Genomic DNA, 19,772 nt, shown 5'->3' with positions numbered 1-19,772 from the left:
GCTGCACTCCCTCTATCACAAGTATATCCTTTCTTAGGTAGGGAGACCAAAACTGTATGTAATAGTCCAGGTGTGGTCTCACCAAGGTCCTGTATAACTGCAGTAAGACATCCCTACTTCTGAACTCAAATCCTCTTGCAATGAAGGCCAACATACCATTTGCCTTCCAAATTGCTTGTTGCACCTGCCTGTTTACATTCATTGACTGGTGTACAAGGACACCCAGATCCCTTTGTACATCCACATTTCCCAATATATCACCATTTAAATAACATTCTGCCTTTCTGTTCTTCACACCGAAGCGTATAACTTCACATTTATCCACATTATACTGCAACTGCCATGTGTTTGCCCACACACACACAACTTGTCTAAATCGCCCTGAAGCCTCCTTGCATCCTCCTTACAACCATGCCCAGTTTTGTGTCATCAGCAAACTTGGAAATATTGCAATTGGTTTCCTCATCCAAGTCATTTATATATATCGTGAATAGCTGGGGCCGAAGCACTGATCCCTGCTGTGCACCACTGGTCACCACCTGCCACCTGGAAAAAGACCCATTTATTCCCACTCTCTGTTTCTGGTCTGTCAGCCAATTCTCAATCCATGCCAGTATATTACCCCAATCCCATGTGCTTTAATTTTGCCCACCAGCCTCTTATGTGGGACCTTATCAAAAGCCTTCTTGAAATCCAAATACACCATATCCACTGGTTGTCCCTTATTCATTCTACTAGTTACATCTTCAAAAACTACAGTAGATTAGTTAAGCATGATTTCCCTTTCATAAACCCATGCTAACTTTGTCTAATCCCGTTAATGCTTTCCAAGTGTTCTGTTACCATGTCTTTTATAATAGACTTTAGCATTTTCCCCACTACTGATGTTAAGCTAATTGGTCTGTAATTCTCTGTTTTTTCTCTCTGTCCTTTTTTAAATAGTGGGGTTACATTTGCCACCCTCCAATCTGTAGGAACTGCTCCAGAGGCGATAGGATTTTGGAAGATGACCACCAACGCATCCAATATTTCCAGGGCCACTTCCTTTAGTACTCTAGGATGCAGATTATCAGGCCCTGGAGATTTTTCAGCCTTTAACCCCATTAATTTCCCTAGCACCATTTTTTTACTAATACTGATTTTCTTCAATTCCTCCCTCTCACTAGACCCTTGGTTCCCTAATATTTCTGGAAAATTATTTGTGTCCTTTTTTGTGAAGACAAAACCAAAATATGTGTTCAATTCTTCTGTCATTTCTTTGTTCCCCCGTTATAATTTCCCCCGTTTCTGACTGTAAGGGACCTATATTTGTCTTTGCTAATGCTTTTCTCTTCACATATTTATAGAAGCTTTTACAGTCAGTTTTTATGTTCCTTGCAAGTTTACTCTCATACTCCATTTTCCCCTTCTTGGTCAATCTTTTTGTCCACTTTTGCTGAATTCTAAACTGCTCCCAATCCTCAGGCTTGCTGCTTTTTCTGGCAATTTTATAAGTCTCCTCTTTGGATCTAATACTATCCCTAATTTCTTTTGTAAGCCATGGTTGAGCCACCTTTCCTGTTTTATGTTTGCGCCAGACAGGAATGAATAATTGTTGTAATTCATGCATATGTTCCTTAAATATTAGCCATTGCCTATCCACTGTCAACCTTTTTAGTGAGGTTCCCCAATCCATCATTGCCAACTCGTGCCTCATACTCTCGTAGTTCCCTTTATTTAGATTCAGGACCCTAGTTTCAGATTCAACTTTTTCCCTCTCCATCCTAATGAACAATTATATCATTTTACGGTCGCTGTTCCACAAAGGACCCCGCACAACAAGATTGTTAATTAATCCTTTCTCATTGCACAATACCCAGTCTAGGATAGCCTGCTCTCTAGTTGGTTCCTCAACATATTGGTTTAATAAGCCATCACGTAAACACTCCAGGAAATCCTCCTCCTCAGTATTATTGCTAGGTTGGTTTGTCCAATCCTGCTCAGGTTCCCATCCCCCTGTCATTCTAGTTTAAACCCTCCCCGACTGCACTAGCAAACACCCTCACTGAGGACATTGGTCCCTGTCCTGCCCAGATGCAACCTGTCCTTTTTGTACTGGTCCCACCTTCCCCAGAACCATTCCCAATGTCCCAGGAATCTGAATCCTTCCCCCCTACACCATTTCTTCAGCCACGTATTTTTTTTTATTCATTCAAGGGATGTGGGCATCGCTGGCTAGGCCAGCATTTATTGCCCATTCCAAATTGCCCTTGTTCAGAGGGCATTTAAGAGTCAACCACGTTGCTGTGGGTCTGGAATCACATGTAGGCCAGATTCCCTTCCGTAAAGGGTATTAATGAACCAGATGTGTTTTTACAACAATCAGCAATGGTTTCATGGTCTTCATCAGACTTTTAATTCCAGATTTTTATTGAATTCAAATTTCACCATCTGGCATGGTGAGATTCGAACCTGTGTCCCAAGAGCATTACGCTGGGTCTCTGGAATACTAGTCCAGTGACAATACCACTACACTACCGCCTTCCCATCATCTGATATATCCTGTTATTTCTACTCTCGCTAGCACGCAGCACTCGTAGTAATCCTGAGATTACTACCTTTGAGGTCCTACTTTTTAATTTATGTCCTAACTCCCTATATTCAGCTTGTAGGACCTCATCCCTTGGTACCAATATGTACCATGAATACTGGCTGTTCACCCTCCCTCTTCAGAATGCTCTGCAGCCTCTCCAAGACATTCTTGACCTGGCACCAGGGAGGCAACATACCATCCTGGAGTCTCTTTTGCAGCCACAGAAATGCCTGCCTGTTCCCCTTACTATTGAATTCCCCTATTACTTTAGCCCTGCCACTCTTCTTCCTCCCCTCCTGTGCAGCAGAGCCACCCGTGGTGCCATGGACTTGGCTCCTGCTGCTTTCCCCTGAGAAGTCGTCTCCCCCAACAGTATTCAAAACAATACATCTGTTAGAGATGGGGGTACAGCCACAGGAGATTCCTGTACTACCTGCCTTCCTCCACTCTACCTGGTGGCCACCCATCCCCTTTCTGCCTGTTCATTCTTTACCTGCAGTGTGACCACCTCACTGAATGTGCTGTCTACAATAATCTCTGCATCGCGGATGCTCCACAGTGAATCCACCCGCAGTTCCAGCTCCGAAATTCAGTTAGCCAGTAGCTGCAGCTGGATACACTTCCTGCACACATGGTTGCCAGGGACACTGGAAGTGTCCATGATTTCCTACATAGCGCAGGAGGAGCATAACACGGGTGCGAGCTCTGCTGCCATGACTTCCCTTTAGATTAAGCTCATTAGTTATTCCCTTTAAAGAATACTAATTATGCTAGGGCTTTATTCCATTCCAAACGCTCCTACTACAGTCCAAAGTCCTCACCTTATTTTGTTTAAGCTAATGGACTGCAGCAGTTTAAATTAGTAGAAAAAGTAGAAGTAGAAGTAGAAGTACTCACCTGACCCTACTTACCAATCAGCTGCCTCCCCTGTATCATCACTATTTGAATCGTGGCTTCCTTGCACCGCTTTACAGGCCGAGTCCAGCTCCCACTCTTTTTAAATCTCTGCTCTGACTCTCAGCTCCCGCTCTTTTTAAATCTCTGCTCTGACTCTCGGCTCCCGCTCTTTTTAAATCTCTGCTCTGACTCTCGGCTCCCGTTCTTTTTAAATCTCCGCCAATCTCTCCTCTAGGTGCTGCTGACTGGCTGTCTCAGGGTCCTCCTCTCACAGTCTCCTCTGAATGCTTACTGAAAATAGATTACACACACTTAGGCAGCCTGCTACAATACTTTTACAAAAGCTACTTCATTCTGGCATATACTCTTTGTGGTACATCTAAGAGCCCCATTTCAAGGCAGTAATCTATCTCAGAGTGCACATGATGGTCCCAACTTCATGGCTCTTGCTGCTCATATCAGCCGTAAGATTAATTCTTTGACTCAATCCTGGAATTCAAGGCATTGTTTATATTCATCTATGTAATAAAATATATAATATAATCTCATGTCTGAGTTAGAGAGTGTAGCATCTGATATGAATGTGTCAGTTCTCTCCTTTCTCGCCAATTTAATATATTCCCTTTTCTATTTTCTAAATTGATTATTTTCTGCTTTTATTATCCCCTAGTCATATTGCATAAAACTGCTGGACTCCCAAACTTGGTTTCCCATTGGATCACACCTTGTCATAAAACATTTATTAGTGATCAAACCTTCCGACGATGAAGGGTGGCCTTAGTATGAAGATGAAGATGGACTTCATCTCCACAAGGACTGTGCAATGATCACTCTTACTTTCTTCATACAGTATTGGATGTGAGAAGCATGGAGAATCATTCTCCTGACTTTAATTAAATAGCAAGTTGTTGTATTTTGGTTGCAACTGGCTAAGGAATAATTGCTGAGCGATAGGTATATTTGAACTAAAACTGGTTTACAAATAGTTGTTTGGTAGTACAGAACTTGAGTATCAATGAAAAAAGAGACACTCTTCATCTTGCATTCATCAGGACATTCACATGAATATGAAATGTAAAGGGGATAACAATTCATACTTCATGAGAAGAGGTTGCTGATTGGTTGGCAAGTGGACTCTGATTGATAGAGGCGTTGCCATGGAGAATGCACTAGTTAACTGATGACTGACAGTTAATGCCAAGCTTTGTTTAAATTCAAACCAGGCTGGTTGACTCTGACTGGGCAAGGTATTGCCCTGGGGAATGAACCAGAGAATGGCTGTCGCTTATGAATGAAAAGCTTTGACATGCCCATGTCTCTTTCTTCAGTGATATCACTGGTTTATTGGATAAACTACAGACAGATATACATGACTAGATATTACTCATTCTAAGTCATGAGCATTTTCCCTCTTGGTCATGTGTTTCATACATCGTCATGTGGGTGGTACTGTTTCTCCAGTCCCAAACATTAACCCATTCAACCCTCATCACCCTAATACTACATAATCTACAGCATTCCCTTGGTAAGGTGTAATGAAAAGTATGCCAAGAACAAATGTACACCAGGTATATTCCAGAGCTCATACAGGCAATAATATTGGGCTCTTGTTCTTCATGGTTACAGGTACAGCTGGATATGCAGTGTAATAGTCCCAACAGCATCAGAGGACTCTGGATGAGCCAACTGTCACTCTCTCTTTTTAACTGCTCAAAAGAGCCTAATTTTGCATTTTTACCAAAAGCATCTCATGCAAACAAAACTGGCATCACACATTCATTTCTGGGAACAGGTAACATTCAAATATTATGGCTTTATTCTAGTTGTTAAGTTGTAGATTTTTACTTTATTTTCATGGAAGCTTTTTCCACTTCAGTTTGTGATTTTTTTTTTTGCATTTTATCAGGGACCATTGGCATCGTAATTGTTGCTGCAGCTGCATTTTTCACTCTCATCCTCTCCGTAATATACTTATCATCAGTGAAGTCAATTCAACAGTCATTTCTCACGAGACACTGTGGCTGCAACAGTGGAGAATCTGCTCAGCAAGAGAATGAAGAGCAAGACACGAGCAGTTCTCTTATATAAGCAGGATGCATGCTTCATTTTCAAAATTAGCTTCAACAACACTTAAATGAACACGAAGAGATTCAACTCTGACTTACTACTGCAAAAAGGAGACATATGATGCCAGCGCCCATTAATTTTTGATTCTTGGTCTATACTAATATACTCTGCCTCCGGTATGGTGAGTGAGAATTTGGAAAGAAGAGGCTTGTATTTACATACCACTTTTCCCAATTGTAGGATGTCCCAAGCACATTACAGTCAACAAAGTACTATTTTTACAGGCAATGGTTTATTGAGTTGCATTTCAACAAATGGAACAATATGGGCCCATCAATTTTAACTGATAGAGATTATAATATTTTTAGCAGCTGAGTACTGTACCTACTCAGAATCAGCAGTTCGTTTGGAGCACAGCTCTTTTAGTTTTGTTTTCTGCTGATTGCTATATTATTAGAACATTATTCCCATTTAGTTCCATTACTTAAGACAAGATATAATTTAAACATATGCTTCATAAATTGTAGAAATTAAATTGTGATGCAATAATTTTATACTTGTTTACAAATACCTTATTTTAAAATCTTAATATCTTCAGGTGTGTTCAGGTCTGAATAGGCCATGTTATCTTTCCAGGAGAAATGTTTATTGGGATTGAGAAGTACTCTTACTAAAGGCAGTATGATTAATTACCACCATCTTTGGGGCCCCTCCAATTTTGCACAAAGTGTCTCTTTCTTATTCCACAGTACAATTTCTACTGCTAAAGCTTGATGGCTGCCTGTAGAAGTTATGTTATTTAAGATTCATTAAAAAGAAGGGGTGGATGGGGGAAAGAGAGCAACAAACAAACTAGATAACCAGTAATTCAGGCAGTGATTACACACCGGAGAAAACAATTCAAAACTAATTAACTCCAAACACCTCAAATTAGGCTGGTATGGAGGGTGGTAGAGAGATTGTGTGGAAAATAAATGACAAGCAAAATCCATACCAGATGTCAATAACCTTACTTTCTGCTTCAATAATGAACCAACACTTTAAAATAACAGATTAACTGGTCATTTCCAGACATGCCAAACCTTGCAAGTATATCACGAGACACAAGATTTCAAAGTAAAATTGAGCCACACTTTTGAATTTTGCCAAAGGACTCAAAAATCTCAGGATTTTTGAATGGCAACTTAAATCTGTCCCCTCAGCAGAAGGGATGGGGCCTGCAGTGGTAGACCAGTGATCCACATGCACGGTGACTCTGTCAAGAGGGGTGTAAGGCCTTTAGTGGCACCATCTGCAGCTGTGTGGCACCGTCTGCAACTGTGTGGCACTCTTTGGTTGGCCTCCAGACCATGGTGAAGTGAATGATGGTAGCATCATGAAGCCTGATCTTAGTCCAGGTCTCGACTGAGCTCCTTTTCCTTTAAATCACTCGCTTTAAACCAACCACCTGTATTTTTCTCTCTGTCGGCATGCTGTCAGCATGTATTTTTTTATTCATTCATGGGATGCGGGATTCGCTGGCTGGGCCAGCATTTATTGCCCATCCCTAGTTGCCCTTGAGAAGGTGGTGGTGAGCTGCCTTCTTGAACCGCTGCAGGCCATGTGGTGTAGGTACACCCACAGTGCTGTTAGGAAGACAGTTCCAGGATTTTGACCCAGCGACAGTGAAGGAACAGCGATTCTATTTCCAAATCAGGATGGTGAGTGACTTGGAGGGAAACTTCCAGGTGGCTGTGTTCCCATCTATCTGCTGCCCTTGTCCTTCTAGGTGGTAGTGGTCGTAGGTTTGGAAGGTGCTGTCTAAGGAGTAATGGTGAATTCCTGCAGTGCACCTTGTAGATGGTACACACTGCTGCTACTGTGCGTCAGTGGTGGAGGGAGTGAATGTTTGTGGACGTGGTGCCAATCAAGCGGACTGCTTTGTCCTGTATGGTGTCAAGCTTCTTGAGTGTTTTAGGAGCTGCACTCATTCAGGCAAGTGGGGAGTATTCCATCACACTCCTGACTTGTGCCTTGTAGATGGTGGACAGGCTTTGGTAAGTCAGGAGGCGAGTTACTCACCACAGGATTCCTAGCTTCTGACCTGCTCTTGTAGCCACAGTATTGATATGGCTAGTCAAGTTCAGTTTCTGGTCAGTGGTAACCCCCAGGATGTTGATAGTGGGGGATTCAGTGATGGCAATGCCATTGAACATCAAGGGTCAATGGTTGGATTCTTTCTTGTTGGAGATGGTCATTTGCCACTTGTCAGCCCAAGCCTGGATATTGTCCAGGTCTTGCTGCATTTGGACATGGACTGCTTCAGTGTCTGAGGTGTGAATGATGCTGAACATTGTGCAATCATCAGCGAATATCCCCACTTCTGACCTTATAATGGAAGGAGGGTCATTGATGAAGCAGCTGAAGATGGTTGGGTTTAGGACACTACCCTGAGGAACTCCTGCAGTGATGTCCTGGAGCTGAGATGACTGACCTCCAACAACCACAACCATCTTCCTTTGTGCTAGATATGACTCCAACCAACAGAGAGTTTTCCCCGATTCCCATTGACTCCAGCTTTGCTAGGGCTCCTTGATGCCACTCAGTTAAATGCTGCCTTGATATCAAGGGTAGTCACTCTCACCTCACCTTGGGAGTTCAGCTCTTTTGTCCATGTTTGAACCAAGGCTGTAAGGATGTCAGGAGCTGAGTGGCCCTGGCAGAACCCAAACTGAGAATTAGTGAGCAGGTTATTGCTAAGCAAGTGCAGCTTGATAGCACTGTTGATGACCCCTTCCATTATTTTACTGATGATGGAGAGTAAACTGATGGAGTGGTAATTGGCTGGTTGGATTTATCCTGCTTTTTGTGTACAGGACATACCTGGGCAATTCTCCACATAGCCGGATAGATGCCAGTGTTGTAGCTGTACTGGAACAGCTTGGATAGGGGCGTGGCAAGTTTTGGAGCACAAGTTTTCAGTACTATTGTCAGGGCCCATAGCCTTTGCAGCATTCAATGCCTTCAGCCGTTTGTTGATATCACGTGGAGTGAATCGAATTGGCTGAAGACTGGGAGGAGGCCGAGTTGGATCATCCACTCAGCACTTCTGGCTGAAGATTGTTGTGAATGCTTCAGCCTTATCTTTTGCACTGCTGTGCTGGGTTCCTCCATCATTGAGGATGGGGATATTTGTGGAGCCACCTCCTCCAGTTAGTTGTTTAATTGTCCACCACCAGTTTACACTGGACCCAAGGAGGGGCTCGTGGCTGCAGGCTTTAATGTCATCACCGGGCACTCTGCAGGAACACCAAATGGGACAATATATTTTTTCTATACAAATGCATAAGAGAATGTGAAAGGAACCTGAGTTGATGCCTTGTTACCTGGCTGTATCTAATCTGAGGCAGCGCCTGCAAGATACAAATTCATGTTTCCTCCCCACTACCTCCTTGTTGCATTTTGATTAGATCAACATTAAAAATAAATTAAAGCTTAAAAAAGGTTGAGGTCCAAAAAACAAACATCTGCTAAAAACCAGTGCCTCATTTCAGTCTCTGAGCAAGAGGGAATATTTTATAAAAACATCTTGAACCCTAAAGGTTAAACTGGACACCAACTCTGGAAATAAATCTGGAATTATAAAGCTAGTTTCAGTAATGGTGACCATGAAACTATCAATTATTGTTGTAAAACCCATCTGGTTCATGTACGTTCTTTTAGGAAGGAAATCTGCCATCATTACTGGGTCTGGCCTACATGTAACTCAAGACCCAGATCAATGTGGTTGGTGCTCAACTGCCCTTGTAATGGCCCAGCAAGCCACTCAGTTCAAGGGCAATTAGGAATGGGCAACAAATGCTGGCCTCATCAGTGATGCTCACGTCCCGTCAAAGAGTAAAGAGAAAATAACTCGCAAAAAACTATTCAGCCTTTTATGAGAATGGGAAAATCTTTTTGATTTGATTCCATGCACAGTAAAGTTTGTTGCGGATTTTTTTTGTCTGTTTCATATTTTGTTCTATGTGCCCTTTCTCTCAAAGGTAAACAGCTTTAAAATACCTGCTTTTATTATTTGGGTGTGTTTTCTAAACTTAGATTTGCTAGCCTCTCCTCTATCTGGTAGCTGTGGGCTGATTCTGTAACCTCCTCTATCTTTACACCGCTCCTAGATTCCAGCTTTCCTCCAATTCTGACTTCTCAATTCCACAACTGGTGGCTGCAATTTCAGCCGTCAGGCCCTACAACTCTGGAATTCCCTCCCTAAACCTCTGCACCTCTCTACTTCTTCTTTCCTCTGATAAGACATTCCTTAAAACAAGCTGTTGGTCACCTGGTCAAATATCTTGGGTGGTTTGGGGTCAAAGCTTTGCCTGATAATGCTCCTGTGAAGCATCTTGGGACATTTTACTAAGTTAAAGGCTCTATATCAATGCAAGTTGTCTGAGCTCCATTTTCAGATCTCGGTCACGGCGATGCTGAGGATGCAGAATTGGTGTCAGGGTGCCTGGATTTGGAAGATTAAAAATCACCAAAAAATTGCTGTGCAAGTTTGTTGAATATCGAAGCAGCCAAGATCCAAAACAGAAACTAAAGAGTTAATAAATGTACAATATCAAGCTTCAGCTATTACTCTCCTAATGTCATAAAAATGGCTTCAATCACTGCACATACTTATCAGTCAAGTTTTTTTCCTTTTGATTTAAATGCCATCATTTTGTGGAATCAAAACAATAAACTTCACATTTGACTGTTGAAGGCAATTACTGGTAAACTATGAGAAGAATGCATGGCAATTAAACACTATATCATTACTCTGGTAACTAATTCAAAGACTTCCTGATTCACATCCAAAATAATTAAAAATATTGTAAATCTCAAATCCCTACAAGTCACAGCCAGAACTTTCAGATGCAATACAACCAGCTCTTACAGCTTGTATGTTCAGCAAGACTCTTGATGGAGCGACCAGTGTTCCATTATTGTTCTTTTAAATTATTATGATCCTTCTTTGCAATGATAAATGATTTATAGCTCGAAAGAAGACAAAAGAACAAAGCAGTGCATTCAAATCCACAAGATACATAATTTGTTCGACAGGAGAATTTTAGAATTTAAGCCATCTCTTATAGCTGTGCGAGCTACTTAGATTCCATTTAGCTTAAAGAAGTGAGGTCTTTGATGTGGTCCCTTTGATATTTATCAAGTGAGTTATTTTGTTAAACTTGAAACAGGACTATCCAGGGTCAAATATCTGAATGCAACATTAATCCAAAGAAAAACATGCAAGCAACTTGTGTGCTCCTCCTCCAAACTCAAATGCAATCTCACCAAACTGAAATTAATTAAACAGGCCAAATATAAATAAAATCCATGAATATTTAGTCTCCATAAGCTATTACGATGGTGAATTAGAGTACAGCAAGTTCCCGCTCGACATTGATTCAGTTGACATTATTTCACTTTAATGTTGTTAATGAAGTACTGTTAATATGTCCATTTAATGTTGCGAGTTCCACTTTAATGTCGTTTGCCAGACTTCCTGTTCCTTGTCCTAAGTGCCTAGTGCTTCTGCCCTTTCCCTCAGTCCTGAAGTGCCTCTTTCCCCCCATCCTCCATTCTTACTTTTAAAGTCCCTGGTGTCTGTTGTCACCACAGGAACTCCACCACCTCACTCCCCGACTTTGCGCTTGGTCCTGCCCTCGCCCTCAAGTCTCTCTTCCCTCCCCCACCCCCAGCTCCTGTGCCCACTTGGTGTCTGTTGCCACCGCCACAGACGTCCTCAGCTGCTCCCCTTCTGGCCTCACACTGAAAGCCTGGGCTCCATCTAGTGGCAGAGGTTAGTCAGCACAGGTGGCAGCTGAAGTCCCAGGTCTTCAGCTGCTACCTACACCAACCAAACTCTGCCAATAGATGGAGCCTGGTCAATCTTAAAACTCAGTGACTAGTTTTTCTAACATTTATTTACATTTACTGTGCATTGTATTTATTTTATATTTTTTAAGTTATTTCATTTTAAAGGTTATTCATTTATGGATATAGGCATTTAGGAATGTACAGCCCTTCAACGTATAGTGTTTAAATGTTTTGTTTGCTGAAAAAGGTCCTAAAGTGCTTAATTATACAGTATTTCTTTCATATTTAGTGATTTATTTTATTTTGCAAGTTATTTCAGCTAGGAATACACAGTGCTGCACGTGTACGATACAGTATTTCAACTTGTACATTGGTTTTCCTGGGCAAGAAATGTCCAAGGGAACCTAATTGTGGTTTTAATTCCTATGTGAACCTATGGATTCACTTAATGTTGTTTCATGATTTTCAGGAACGAACGCAACCACAACTTTAAGTGAGGACTTGCTGTCAATGTCAAATATTACTCAACTTACATTATTGATAGGAAAGCCAAAATGTAAAAAGTTTTATTGACACACTGCATTTTTTCCCCTTCTATTCTTTCATAGGATGTGGGCATCGCTGGCAAGGCCAGCATCTGTTGCCCATCCCTGACTGCCCTTGAATTGAGTGGCTTGCCAATTCAGATGGCAGTAAGAGTCAACCACATTGCTGTGCATCTGACGTCACATGTAGGCTGGACCGGGTAAGGACGGAAGATTTCCAGCCCTGAAGGACATTAGTGAACCATGACAAATCAATGATAGTCTCCGTTACTGGATCTCACTCTCGATTCCAGATTTTTTTAATTGATTTGCTGTGGTGGGATTTGAACCCACATTCCGAGAACATTACTGGATTATGAGTCCAGTGACAATACCACTATGCCACCATCTCCACAGATATGGGAAAAATAGTTGAAAAGGTTACACAGAACTTTCCATTCAAATCAAATGAGAACACACATTTAGAAAAATGCATTTTAATCTACAAGTGCCATTTCAGAACTGCTGTACAAACAGGGTGAGAACATAGGAGAGACAGATTTTCACACCAACGAACAAACACAATATATGATGGTGGTTTTATATCTGTGATAGCATTTCCAATGTTTTAAAAATTATTTCTACACAAGTGTTCTCCGGTATGTTCATGGAACTTTGCTTCCAGGTTCACAGAGGCTGAATATTGCGTCAAACATATTGTGCAAACAAGGCACTAACATTGGGAAAGAGGCGATGGAGAAGCTGTGCAAAGATGCACCTCACTGGTAATCTCAAACACCTCAAGATTCTCCACAAAGAGAGTTTATTTTGCTTGTGAAGATGGAAATTAGACAGTGCTTATCCAGGAAAGCCACACAGTCTGTCCCCTCCGCTGCTGTTTCTTCTTTTTCTCTGGTTTCCTTTTTGATTTCCCAGTTATCCAATTCAGAGTTTTCTTCTTTCTGGCACGCATTTTTTGGGCTTGTTTTTTAGATTTCTTTACAGTGGTCTCTCTCTCGGTTTCCAAAATTTTTCTTTTACGTGGCTCTGCCTCTCCGCTGTATACAAGAGAAAAGAAATAATGAAGCACTTAATAGCTTTATGAATTCTAAATTGTAGTACACGGTCTGGTGCTGTAGGAACTCCAACAGACTGTGCCAGCAGGTGGTAGGGTGCATGTCTGCAGTTGTCAGTGCACACAAGGTGAATTACTGACCTCAGGCAAACACCAATCAAGTACTTCCCATAAGGAAGGAGGGAGGTGACCCACCTTGCACCATATGTGCAAGGGCAACACTGCCAAAGGCTTAGGAGGAGGTCATCTGCCTGCCTTCTCAGTCACACCCATGAAAAGATCAAAGACGTTCAACCTTCACACATGTACCATCCTACTGCAGAAAAATCACAAGTCTATAGTCTGTGAAGTCATGCTGGAATCATATGATTTTGCTCACTCCCATAACAACAAGAGAACAAATTATTGTTGAAATGGAAATATCTCAGGGGAACAAGACATCAGTGCGGAGACCTGTATCACCAATGCCACTGGATCCGCCAAATTCAAATTGGCAAACTCTGTGGCATAAACAAGAACAATAATTGATGGCTCCAACTTCTGACTTTGGGCCAGCCAATCCTCATGCTGACTCTGAATCAGAGAGAGTAGGTGAACAGACCAGTGCTCGAGGTGAAAGAAGACCATACACACACTAAAAATAAGGTTCTGTAACATTCCCTCTTGCTTGTGAAACCTCTCTCCATAAGCAAAGTATATCACTCATTGAAACTTACAAAATTCTTAAAGGGCTAGACATGGTAGCTGCAGAAAGGATGTTTCCCCTGGCTGGCGGAGTCTAGAACCAGGGGATACAGTCTCAGAATAAGGGGCAGGCCATTTAGGACTGAGAGGAGGGGGAATTTCTTCACTCAGAGGGTAGTGAATCTTTGGAATTCTCTATCCCAGAGGGCTGTGGAAGCTCAATCATGGAGCATGTTCAAAACTGAAATCGATAGATTTCTGGAAACTAATGACATCAAAGGATATGGGAATAGCACGGGAAAGTGGCAGAGGTAGATGATCAGCCATGATCTAGTTAAATGGTAGAGCAGGCTCGAGGGGCTGTATGGCCAATTCCTGCTCCTATGTTCCTGTCATAGCACAAAAAGGAAGATCACCAATTCTGGCCTAACTTTAAGCCCTGCATTAAGTGCTCAGGCTGCAGTAAAATGCAGAAATCTAATAAGCCTAAGGCTGAATGAGATAAGACAAATGTTGACGATCAAAGTGAATTGTAGATGAATGAAGGAGTCAGGATACCCTAAAGGAATTCACCACAAATCAGGTTCTTTTATTTTACCCCAATCAGATAGATTGACACATGAGATAGCTGCAGCGTAAACAGCCAAGCAAGACAAAGAACTGCATTCTTTGCTTTGTAATAGATTTAACCATAACTGCCTACTATGGCATAGTCTTAGCTTCATCACATCAAAATGACACTTTTTCAAAAGCAGAAATACATAAGAATGAACAAAATTTAAATTCCATGATAGGTGTAATTTTAGGATTTAGGAGAAGAAAACCTTATTGCGTGAGAAAGATTTGTTAACAGTAAGTATAACGAAGGGGCAAAGCAGTCTAAAATAATAAACTCGAGAAACAGTCGTGTAGAGATGAACATTACAGCAATAATAGAGGAGAAAGCAGAGATGATTAGAATAATAGAACAAGACAACACAGAAGGAAAAAGTGCACATCAAAGAGTATAAAAGGATCAGCGTTGTATTTTCATATGCAAATATAGAGCATTAGAAATAAATTCATAGAACTAAATGGGCTCATCTGAATAGAAAGACTTGCTGTTGGAAAGTGAGACCGACACCTGAATATTCCAGCTACAAAATTTTCAAGGGAAAGGAGGAAAAAAGAGAGAACGGTTGGGCTATTAAGGACACAACTACAGCTTTGGAAAGGTGATGGTTCATTGACGTTAGTGCTCAGGAAGCCTGTCTGTGTTGAGCTAAGAAATAATATAGGATTTGTTGCTCTATTGATAGTATACAACACATCACAAAATAGTGGGAAAAATCAAGGTTGAGGTTTATCGGCAAGTTAGCGAGGCTTGCAGTAGTAACAGAGTTGTAATCACGGAGGAATTTAACTATCCAAGGGTAGACAGAAATAAAATTTCAGTAAAGGAGTCTTCCCAATGACGACACTGCATGTCCAAATGTTGGATCTGAACCTGCGTGACAAAACAAGTAAGCTGAAAGCGGAACACTTGGAAAATAGTGACCATATCCTAATTACATTCACATTGTAAACAGAATAGGAAAAAGACAGGTCCAACATATTGGTATTGAACTGAAAATCTGCTCATTTCAGTGAGATGGAAGACAATCTGGCCCTGAAAATGGCAGACCAATTCACTAACGTAGAGGCCAAAAAATGTAATTTTAAAATTAGGAGTCTTAATAGAGTAAATAGGGAAAGAGTATTTCTTCTATTTGTGAAATCAGTGGGTCAGCAACTTAAATTGGCCACAGAATGTGACAGGAAATTAAAGGTTTCTTCACACAGAGGGTTAATGGGGGAACACTTTGCTACAGGGAGTAGTTGAGGTAGAGACCAATGCTTCTTTTAAGGAAAAATTGGATAATTATTAGAAGCAGAGGAAGGTACAAGGACATAGGAAGAAAACAGAACAATAGGATTAGTTTCAGATTGCTGTAGCAAAGAGTCAACAAAGACATAATGGGCCAAATGGCCTCCCTCCGTCCTTCAAACCTTTATGATTTTTCAAATTATGAGATGATTAAATATAGATATATATTAGGATCTTTTCATAAGTAATTAGTGAAGTTATAGCAAAAGGGAGTTTTTGTTTTTGAGGTGTATGAGAAATATAGGACAGTGCAGGGAAAACAGGAAAGAAAGAGGGGCAAATAGGAAGTCTAAATCGTTTGAAAGACGACTGCTGGTCATTCCTAGAAAAATAATAGCAAGGGTATTTAAAAGCACATACAAAATAAAAGAATAGTTAAAGAAAGGCTAAAATTACTTAGAGATGAACGGGGTCATCTTATACTTGAGCGTGATGGGATACTCAAGACGATGTTAAGATTAAGTACCTACGTTTTGTGCATACTTATTTTTCTAAAAAGAAACTGAGCCTGTAGGACTACCCAAAGAGGATGCAGAAAAGCCACTATTAAAGATAAATATTCAGAAGGAAATCTCACAAACAAATTTAATGAATTAACCATGGTTTTACAGAAATACTTGTACATAAGAACATAAGAAATAGGAACAGAAGTAGAGCATTCGGTCCCTCGAGCCTGCTCTGCCATTCAACAAGATCATGGCTGATGATCTTGTGTTTCGATTTCCACATTCCCATTTAACCCCTATAACCTTTGATTCCCTTGCCTAACAAGAATCTATCTACCTCTGCCTTAAAAATATTCAATGACCCTGCCTCCACCACCCTCTGAGGCAGAGAATTCCAAAGTCGCACAATCCTCAGAAAAAAATCCTCCTCATCTCTGTCCTAAAAGGGTGACCACTAATTTTAAAACAGCGCCCCCTAGTTCCAAACTCACCCACAAGAGGAAACATCCTTTCGACATCCACCTTGTCAAAGCCGTTCAGGATCAAATCACCCCTCACTCTTCTAAACTCCAGTGGAAACAAGCCCTGTCTGTCCAACCTTTCCTCATAAGACAGTCCACTCATTCCAGGTATCAATCTAGTAAACCCCCTTTGAATCGCCTCCAATGCATTTACATCCTTCCTTAAATAAGGCAGCCAAGACAGCACACAGTATTCGAGGTGCGGTCTCCCCAATGCCCTGTATAACTGAAGCATAACATCCTCACTTTTATGTTCAATCCCTCTCGTAATAAAGGATAGCATTCCATTAGCCCTCTTAATTATTTGCTGCACCTGCATACTAACTTTTTGTGACTCATGTACTAGAACACCCAAGATCCCTCTGCACCTCAGAATTATGCAGCCATTCTCCATTTAAGTAATACTCTGCTTTTTTGTTCTTCCTGCCAAAGTGAACAACTTCACATTTTCCCACATTAAACTCCATTTGCCAGATCTTTGCCCACTCACTCAACCTATTTATATTCATCCGCAGCCTCCTCATGTCCTCTTCTACAGACTAGGATAGTGTCAAAAGATGGCAGAAATTATAGTTAGGTTCAGAATAGCAAAAATAGATCAGTATGTCACACCTATAATATTCTTGGGTTAATCAACACGTATTAGTAAAAGGCAACTGTATTTGAAATTGATTTTTTTTGAGGCAGAATGCATAGATAAGGATAGGGCATTGATGGATTTTCGGAAGATAAGATGTCACATAAGGAACTTGTTATGAAAGCAAAGTTCTGTTGTATTCAAGAAAATGAAGCATATGGATTGAGAGATAGGGGATTAGAAGGCACAAAGTAGGGCAAAATGAATATTCATCAGACTGATGGGATGTGGATAGTTGTGCGTATGGGGGCGTGATGGCTCCTCTTTGGTTCACTACATAAATTATCTAGAATTAGGCATGCAAAGAACGATGTAGAAATTTTCTGACAAAAATAAATTACAAGGCATGACAAACTGAGGAAGAGTGAAGGACATTTAAGGACAGAGGCAAAGACATGAATTAGTCTATATTAGAGTGGGTCCAATGGGCAGCAAAGATATTGGGAATTGTAAAACATATGTTCACTTTGTTGCTGTGAGCTTCCAAACTCTGTCAAACAAGAGATAAAACTAGTTGGTTTACTATGTCTCAAATCAGTCATTTGATTGTGAACATTGGGACAAGGAAGTAAGAACTTAAATCATCAGATCAAAAAGGTGATTAACATTCTATTCAAAACAAATTAAGCTGTTATGTCAAATAATACATTAAACTCACATGGTGGTCCTGTTTGGGAATGCTGTGTGAGGACACTCTCTGCGTTTGTGCTCAGTACTTCCACATATAAAGCATCCATCTCTGGCTGTCCCACATGTGTGTTCCTGAAGGAGACAACGACAGCAGGTGTCACAGTGAACCCAGGCTGGAAAACACAAAAATATTTCTTAGATCAATAACAATCTGTACTTTTACTTTAAAAAATGGTGTTGTTTTGACAGCCACATCTTAATGCTAAAACAGCAAATAGATAGAGACTGGTTTAGCAAGTTCTTGCTTTTCCACAACAGAAATTGTTTTCATGCAGAAAGCCAGGCCAAGTACTTGTAACTTCAATCGTGGTAACAGCATTAAAATAAAAACCTGAAAGCTCCATTTTCTTTGCAAAATTTCAAAATAGAATACACTTGCTACTAAGGCATTTGAACTGTAAAATAAAACTTAAATATAATATTGAAAAATAAAGCGTGACCTGCACTCCAAAGTCTCTTTCTAAATTAATTCCAGGTAGCAAACCATTGTCTTGGCTTTAACTGAAATACAACATTTACAGGAAAATTTTTCCTCAAACCAGAATGTTTTCACTTGTGATTTTGAGCAAGGATAGATCATTTGATAGGCTACATTCCCATCAGGGTATGCATTTCCTGCTAAATGGAATAATTAGAGAAATGCATAAAAAACAAAATACACTAAAATAAAGTAAAATTTATTAACTTCTGTCATTTATTTCAATTTAGTGCAAACATTTTACTCGGTTCTCATCTATCGAGATCTCACCGTGCCAGTGTTTTAACCAGCCCATAAAGTAGCATTAAAAATATCCTACTAGCTCACTGTCAAGGTTTCCCCCTTAAGGCCAGGTGATTGCCTTGAGCATCATACATTCAAGGAAATCTGGATACGCTATTAACAAAATGAAACAAATAAATTAAGTTCCCCTAGCACTGGTCTCAACATTCGCATCCACATTCAGCAGAACACTGTTGCGGTAATATATAGGATATGCACAATGCATTGCAGTAACTCATCAGAGTGACTTGAACAGCACTGCCCAGCACGCTGCATTCAAGAAGGACAGGAACAATAATCTCACATCCAAATCACACACTATCCTCAACTGCCATGATTTTGACCCAGTTACAGTGAAATAAAGGGACTCCCTACCTAAGAGACTCCCTACCTTTACCACATGGACTGCAGCAGTGCAATGAAAAGACCGATTACCATCTTCTCAGCCACATAAATGTGGCTTTGCCATTGTCACCCACATCCCAAGAACAAACAAAAAGATAAACCTGCAAGGATTAAAATCAATTTTGTTTGAAAACACAACAAGTTACTTCATAAAAGGAAACAAACTGAGTGGAATTATTCTTAACAGAATTCAATCATTTCTTTCTAGGCCAGACAATAACCAATGTGTCAGTAGCGTCATTTTTGTGGATTAAATATTCTTGTACTTTGACTATCTGCACATCTAGCAAACAGACCAAATAAACATTAATACACTAACTGGCTAATGAGTCCTACTCACATGATTTTACGCATCTGTTGCAGGTCTGACAGTGTTTCCATTCCCTGCCATCCTAATAGGAATATAAAACAGCTTTAGTCAAAACCAGAAACTTCAGAAAAATACATTTTAGAACATAACATTGACAGCCATCATTTATGTTCCCCTTCATAAGATTAAAAGTGGTGAGAAAATGACAACACTGAGGAAGGTTCTTCAAGTGCACCAGTTCCATGATCAATCTCTGGTTATAATTGCATTGCTGCAAATACAGCCATCTAATGACCCTGTGTGAGACGTAATCTTTTGTAGAAGATTTCTTGTCACATACACAGGCCCCAATCAAAGTGACTGCCAACTATTCCAAATTTGTGCCATTCTGAAGACAGAGGAAAGAGATATGCAAACTTGGCTTAAGGGTGTATTTTCTAATT

General features: G+C 40.6%; 1 protein-coding gene and 1 pseudogene across 2 annotated transcripts in view; one reads left to right on the top strand and one right to left on the bottom strand.

Moving 5' to 3' along the window:
* Nucleotides 1-6,306, top strand: part of LOC144687239 (uncharacterized) — a 43,323-nt gene extending 37,017 nt beyond the window's left edge. Inside the window, exons 6-7 of the mRNA XM_078553102.1 lie at nucleotides 5,096-5,261; nucleotides 5,376-6,306. Of these exons, the coding sequence (XP_078409228.1) occupies nucleotides 5,096-5,261; nucleotides 5,376-5,557 (348 nt within the window). The 3' untranslated portion in view covers nucleotides 5,558-6,306. The remainder of the gene's footprint in view (nucleotides 1-5,095; nucleotides 5,262-5,375) is intronic.
* Nucleotides 6,307-12,306: 6,000 nt separating this feature from the next.
* The window catches only part of LOC144688708 (rRNA N(6)-adenosine-methyltransferase ZCCHC4-like), a 93,373-nt pseudogene continuing 85,907 nt past the window's right edge, over nucleotides 12,307-19,772 (bottom strand). The window contains exons 10-12 of the transcript XR_013578461.1: nucleotides 19,360-19,411; nucleotides 17,823-17,967; nucleotides 12,307-12,953 (exon numbers count right to left, since the gene is read on the bottom strand). The product of XR_013578461.1 is annotated as an rRNA N(6)-adenosine-methyltransferase ZCCHC4-like (transcript). The remainder of the gene's footprint in view (nucleotides 12,954-17,822; nucleotides 17,968-19,359; nucleotides 19,412-19,772) is intronic.

The sequence above is a fragment of the Cetorhinus maximus genome, chromosome 1 (genome assembly GCF_964194155.1).
Source record: "Cetorhinus maximus chromosome 1, sCetMax3.hap1.1, whole genome shotgun sequence".
NCBI lineage: Eukaryota > Metazoa > Chordata > Chondrichthyes > Lamniformes > Cetorhinidae > Cetorhinus > Cetorhinus maximus.
This window is presented reverse-complemented; position numbering and strand designations above follow the sequence as displayed.